This window comes from Amaranthus tricolor, chromosome 11, assembly GCF_026212465.1.
Source record: "Amaranthus tricolor cultivar Red isolate AtriRed21 chromosome 11, ASM2621246v1, whole genome shotgun sequence".
NCBI classification, from domain to species: Eukaryota; Viridiplantae; Streptophyta; class Magnoliopsida; order Caryophyllales; family Amaranthaceae; genus Amaranthus; species Amaranthus tricolor.
The window spans coordinates 177,277-183,462 of record NC_080057.1 but is presented as its reverse complement, the minus strand read 5'-3'; the positions used below and the strand labels follow the sequence as shown (position 1 = coordinate 183,462).

The 6,186-nt window shown below is 28.6% G+C and overlaps 1 protein-coding gene across 1 annotated transcript; it reads left to right on the top strand.

Moving 5' to 3' along the window:
- On the top strand, nucleotides 1–1,301 carry LOC130827159 (NDR1/HIN1-like protein 1). The gene has a single exon (XM_057692807.1). The coding sequence runs from the start codon at nucleotides 435–437 to the stop codon at nucleotides 1,077–1,079; it is 645 nt and encodes a 214-aa protein (XP_057548790.1). The 5' UTR covers nucleotides 1–434; the 3' UTR covers nucleotides 1,080–1,301.
- The last annotated feature ends 4,885 nt before the right edge of the window (nucleotides 1,302–6,186 follow it).

The following is a 6,186-nucleotide window of genomic DNA, read 5'->3' as shown; positions in this document are numbered from 1 at the left end:
ATTAAGTTTTAATAAACAAGATAACTCAATTAGTAAGTATTCATTCATCCCCTTGAAGTATAATTTTGAGGACAAATAATACGAATCTGAGTAAAAAAGTCAAAGAAACTAATTACCATTTTGTTTATTTTTTTTTCTTGAGTATGTAAACCTTTCACAAATCCGGGACCCACTTGATTTGAGAATAAGATGACTAACACAGTCATCAAAACACTACTGTAATTAGTCCCATCCTACACCCCACCGGCCACTCAAAACTCAAAAGCTATACGGACTCTTCAATTCACAAAATAATTAAAGTAATCCGGTAGCTGAATATTGTACACAAGCGCACTCTCGCTAAAGTCTAAAGCCTAACAGTAATAATACACTCCAGATCGATCCATCTACCTCCTTCTTCATCATCAAAATTAAAGCTTCTCTTTAAAATAAAAATGACATCAAAAGACTGTGGGCACGACGACGATGACAAGAAAGATACAGGTCGTCGCATAGTTGGTGGCATCGTAACCTTCATAGTGTTGGTACTGTTGGTGATATTCATAATATGGTTAGTTCTCCGCCCAACAAAACCACGTTTCATCCTCCAAGATGCCACCATCTACGCATTCAACTTAACAACACCAAACTTGCTTACAGCCACTTTTCAAGTTACAATCTCTTCACGAAATCCAAATAATCGTATCGGTGTTTACTATGAACGCCTTGATGTCTATGCTTCCTACCATAACCAACAAATCACACTTCCTACACGGTTGCCTTTTGCTTACCAAGGTCATAAAGATATTACTATTTGGTCCCCTTTTCTTTATGGTAATTCTGTTCCTATTGCTCCTTATTTGGGTTCTTCACTTCAACTTGATCAAAATGCTGGTTTGGTTTTTATGAATATTAAGGTTAATGGAAGAGTTAAATGGAAAGTTGGAACTTGGGTTTCTGGGAAATATCATTTGAATGCTAATTGTCCAGCTTATATTACTTTTGGAAATCGAGGTAAAATTAATGGTTTTAATGTTGCTTCTGCAACTGCTGTTAAGCTTCAGCTTTCTAGTGGCTGTCAAGTTGATGTTGCAATTTAGTAATAATAATAATAATAATTATTATTATTATTATTATTATTATTATTGGAGTATTTGTATTTGTACCTTTCTTTTTCTTGTTTTATTAGCTGTAATCTGTATGTTCCTATACAATTATTATTAGTTTTTGCCTTTAATTTTCTGGAGGGGTTTTACTGAAATTGAAGGATAGATGTGGGTTGATAAACTAAATCAAGAACACTCTTATATCATGTTTGGAAACGATAATTCCATTTGAAAATTTGAAATTGGCTTAAATTTATTGTTTAACAAATTAAAAATTTTATAAATTTGAATTTGGATCAAATTCACCATTGTTTTTAAAGTAGTTAAAGTTGAAAATTTGAAAATGACTATCCAAACCTTATCATTCACAAATTCTTCATTTATGATTTTATAATTGAAATCTATAATTTAAAATGAAATACTTGTTACTAAACACTACAGTAAATGATTTGCTAATTTAATATAAGAAACATGATTATTGTGACATGCTATACCCACTAATAGCTACTCTCTTAATTTGCTATATTTTCTATTTTAGTTCCTCCTATTTAATTAGTATTATTTATATGTTTTGACAATGATTTACTACTTTCTTTTAATATTATCTATAAATTTTAATTTTTTTTAAATTTTAATTCAAACAATTTATTCTTTTTATTTATTTATTTACTTTCTTAAAATTTATCATATTTCTCTTTAATGTAAATTCAATAGGATAAATGAGTACTTTGCTTTAGTTTTTAATCAAGTTGGAAGAAAAAGGAAAGTGGTGATGTAAAAGATTTTTACATTGCATCGCCTTTAGATTTTGATGAGATTGGGTTTGCGTTTGTCTTGCATGTGAACCACTCATTTCTCTCTTTTGTCCTATAAATAAATACACTATCGTTTGCCAACCGAAAGATCAGAGCAAATAAAATAAAAAAAGATTAAAATAATTTATGAATACATCTTCGGATCCATTATGCATTTAAAAAAAAATAATACTCCCTTTTCTTTTTAGTTTATTATTTTAATTTTTTCCACTAAATTTGATTTGTAAAGTATATATTCAAGACAAAATATATTAATGTGAGATCTTGTTAGACTCGTCTTGATGCAAAAAATTTTAATGTATAATTTTTACAATATTTTATTATTAGTATTATGAGATATCGATGCTCAAAATTTGTTTTGTACTACGTAAAAAAGTAAAGTGAACAAACAAAAAGAAACAAAGAGAGCAATAAGTTAATGTAATATATTTTTTATGCATTTCACTCTCTATTTTCATCCTTTAATATTAGTTATATTTAACCCTTATTTTAAATGTGTTAGGAAATATTTTTTTTTTACTTCCTCGATTCTGAGATATGCAATATATTACTCTTGTTGACACTATTCATCGTTTAAGCTTATTTAATATATTGCTGCTAATTTAAAAGAAAAAATATAGTCGAGTGAGATCTTATTTGAAATTTTTAATCGTGTACTTTCATAATATTAACTTTTTATAATTTTTACATATGTATAGTTTAATATATAAATAATCAAATAACACATCAAATTACGTAAAATAAATCAAATGTAAAAAGTACAGTGAAACTGTGAAAGTATAAAATTTCAATACTCTATTAAAATATTTCTATATCTACAAAGAATTATTTTTATCTTCATCTATTTTTTTATGTGGTGACCTATACATTTTTCTCAATTACAATTAAACTGAATACAAATTATTTTTACTATACCTATTCCTAGAGGTGTTCATTCGGGTCATCGGGTCGGTTTCGGACGGTTGTAATTCGGCTCAGTTGGTTTTCGAATCGGTAAATTTTCGGTTGTATACAACGACGGGTCATACTCAGGTCAGATCGGTTAGTTACGGGTCGGTTTGACAACGGTTGTTCGCATTATCGGGTTCAAACCGGTTTGTTATCGGTTGAAATTCAAGTCGAGTGTCAATCGAGCTCGGGTTGTCATCGGTCTTACATTAGTTCGGTTTTTTCGGGCACAAATCGGGTTCGAGCTTTATTTTTCGAGTAGTTATCGGTTACGGACAACTATCGATCGGGTCAATATCGAAATAAATTAATAGTCGGGTTTTTAATTGATGTATGCTCATTTTATGGCAGATCAATTTATTTCAATTAGTTTATATATATATATATATATATATATATATATATATATATATATATATATATATATATATATGTATATATATATATATATGTATATATATATATATATATGTATATGTATATGTATATGTATATGTATATGTATATATGTATATGTATATGTATATGTATATGTATATATATATATATATATATATATATATATATATATATATATATATATATATATATATATATATATATATATATATGAGACTATTATTTAATAATGCATCATGTTGCTACTTTTGATAATTGATTAAATATTAAAACTCGATAATCGAAACTCGATTTGTTTGAATGAATAAGAATAATCTAAACTATCTCATAGGCTATTAGAATATACATTACTCTATTACACTAATAATCGATTGTATTTCTAAGTTTGATAATTGAAACTTATTATATATAATAAAGTGAATTAGATTAATCAAGTAATCATAACCATTTTATATAATATTATGTATTTATAGTTATTAGTGACCTTGAATACTTTAAATAATAAATCTATTACATTATGTATTTACATTAGGTGGATGTATAAGTGATGGATGTAAATTTTTGGGTAAAAAACTTGATATTTGTATATGTTAATTTGGTGGATGTATAAGTGATGGATGTAAATTTTTGGAGTTAAAAACTTAATATTTGTATATTTATATTTGGTGGATGTATAAGTGATGAATGTATTTTTGGGGCTTAAAGCTTGAAGAATTGGTGGAATCTTATTGGTTTATAATTGATTTTTTAAAATATTTATATATAATCTTGTTTACAATCTTTCAATATTAGAAATTAGTTTTCAAATATTCAAAAAATCATAATTAGAAAACTGAAATTGGACCTAATTTGCTAAAATTAGGTGAAAAATTGATTCGGATTTGTAACAGTTCGATTAACAATCGGTTCGGGTTAAAAACAGTTCGATTAATAATCGATTCGGGTTTGTATCAGTTCGGGTTAAAAACAGTTCGATCTTAATCGGTTTTAGTCAGGTTGCATTCGATTACGTGCATAATTCGGGTCGGATTTGACTCGGGTCGATCACTGTTCAGTTCGGGTAACATCGGTTAAGGTTTATATGTCGGTTATAAAATTCGGTTGCAGTTCGAGTTCGATTTTGCCCTTTTCGGTTATCAAACGGCTCGAGTGAAGTTTCGGTTCGGGTAATTGCGGTTCGGTAAACCTAAAACACTTACATTTTTCGGGTCGGATAATTTTCGATTTTCGGGTCGGGTTTATTTTGAACAGCTCTACCTATTCCAATCACTAAAATTTCATATTTTTAATTGTCGTAAACAATTTTGTAAGTTTAATATTTAGAAATGACGGAGTAGTAAATTGTGTCATTATTTTTAATTATACAGTTTCCCAAAGGTTTTCATCTATGATTATACCCAACATCCATCCGCACTAAGACACCAAACTTCCAGTAAGCATTCATTTATTAAATTGCAAAGGGAGTATAACAATATGGGCCATTCGGGAACACAAAAATATAATGGTAAAATGACTTATTGCTCCCTTATAATATATGCCTTCTTTTTAGCTAATTTTGTTGGCACTAAAATTGTAGACCGTCCATCAATTAATGATAATGATGGTAGGCACAAAATGACTTGTTTCCAAAAAGTCATAAAACTCGGCTCCATACATGAATGATTCTCCCACTGGCCACTTCACACTATTTACAACTCATGAACTTATGATATGATGCATGCATTACAATACCTTCACTGAATTATGATCCACCTCCTTTTCCAAATAAACTTTGGCCATTATTATACTTCAACACCTTTTTTTTCCTTTATAAAATTTCAAAACTTTATCTCTTTAATTTCTCTATAAGAAAACTCTCTAAAATAAAATTTAATATCGAAACACTATGGCAAATGAAAATAATCACCAAAATGATTCAGTAAGTATCGATAATAATCTTTAATTTTAAAAAATGCTTGTGTTGAATTTTGATAAATGTTCACTCTTTTGGCTATAACTTTTAATAGGAAAATCACATAATTGCAATGCTTGCGGCATTAAAACCTAGATTTCAAGACCTTTCCTATGATATATTATATGCTCAATTCCGATAACCGAGCCAGAAATGACGATCGTTTAAAGTTTGTTTGTGCTGAAATTTCATACTTATTAACCTGTTTTTCGATACGTAAATCGAAAAAGATATTTAACGTCAGTTTTACCCGATCTTTCAAAAAACGGACGTCGCACTTACTCTTATGGGCTAACTCTTTTAGAAATCTGGTCGAAACATGTACTTATTCGAATATTTCCGACACATAAATCGAAAAAGATATTTAACGTTATTTTTACCCATCATAATAATATTTTTTTCAAAAAACAGACGTAGCGAGTCGAAAATAAGTACTTATTCCGACCGTCTAATCACAACGTTCAGTTTTGAAAAAATGTCGTTATGATGGGTAAAAATGACGTTAAATATCTTTTTAGGTTTACATATCGGAAAATAGGCGAATATGTATTTGTTTTGACCGAATTTTCGAACGCGTTACCCCATAAGGATAATTGCGACGTTCGTCTTTTAGAAATTTGTCGTTATGATGGTTAAAAATGACGTTAAATATCTTTTTCTGTTTATGTGTTGGGAAATAGGCGAATAAGTACATGTTTCAACCGGATTTTCGAAAGAGTTACCGCATAAGGTTAATTGCAACATATGTTTTTGGAAAACTCATCGTTTTGATGGGTAAAAATGACATTAAATAGCTTTTTTGGTTCACATGTCGAGAAATAGGTGAATAAGTACTTGTTTCGACCGCATTTCTAAAAGAGTTATCCTATAAGGGTAATAGCGACGTTTTTTTTGTAAAAAAAATCATTATGATAGGTAAAAAAATATTGAAAAGAGTAAAAATTGATTTAACCAACCAAAGATTGACATGTGTTATTTCTTTTTAATT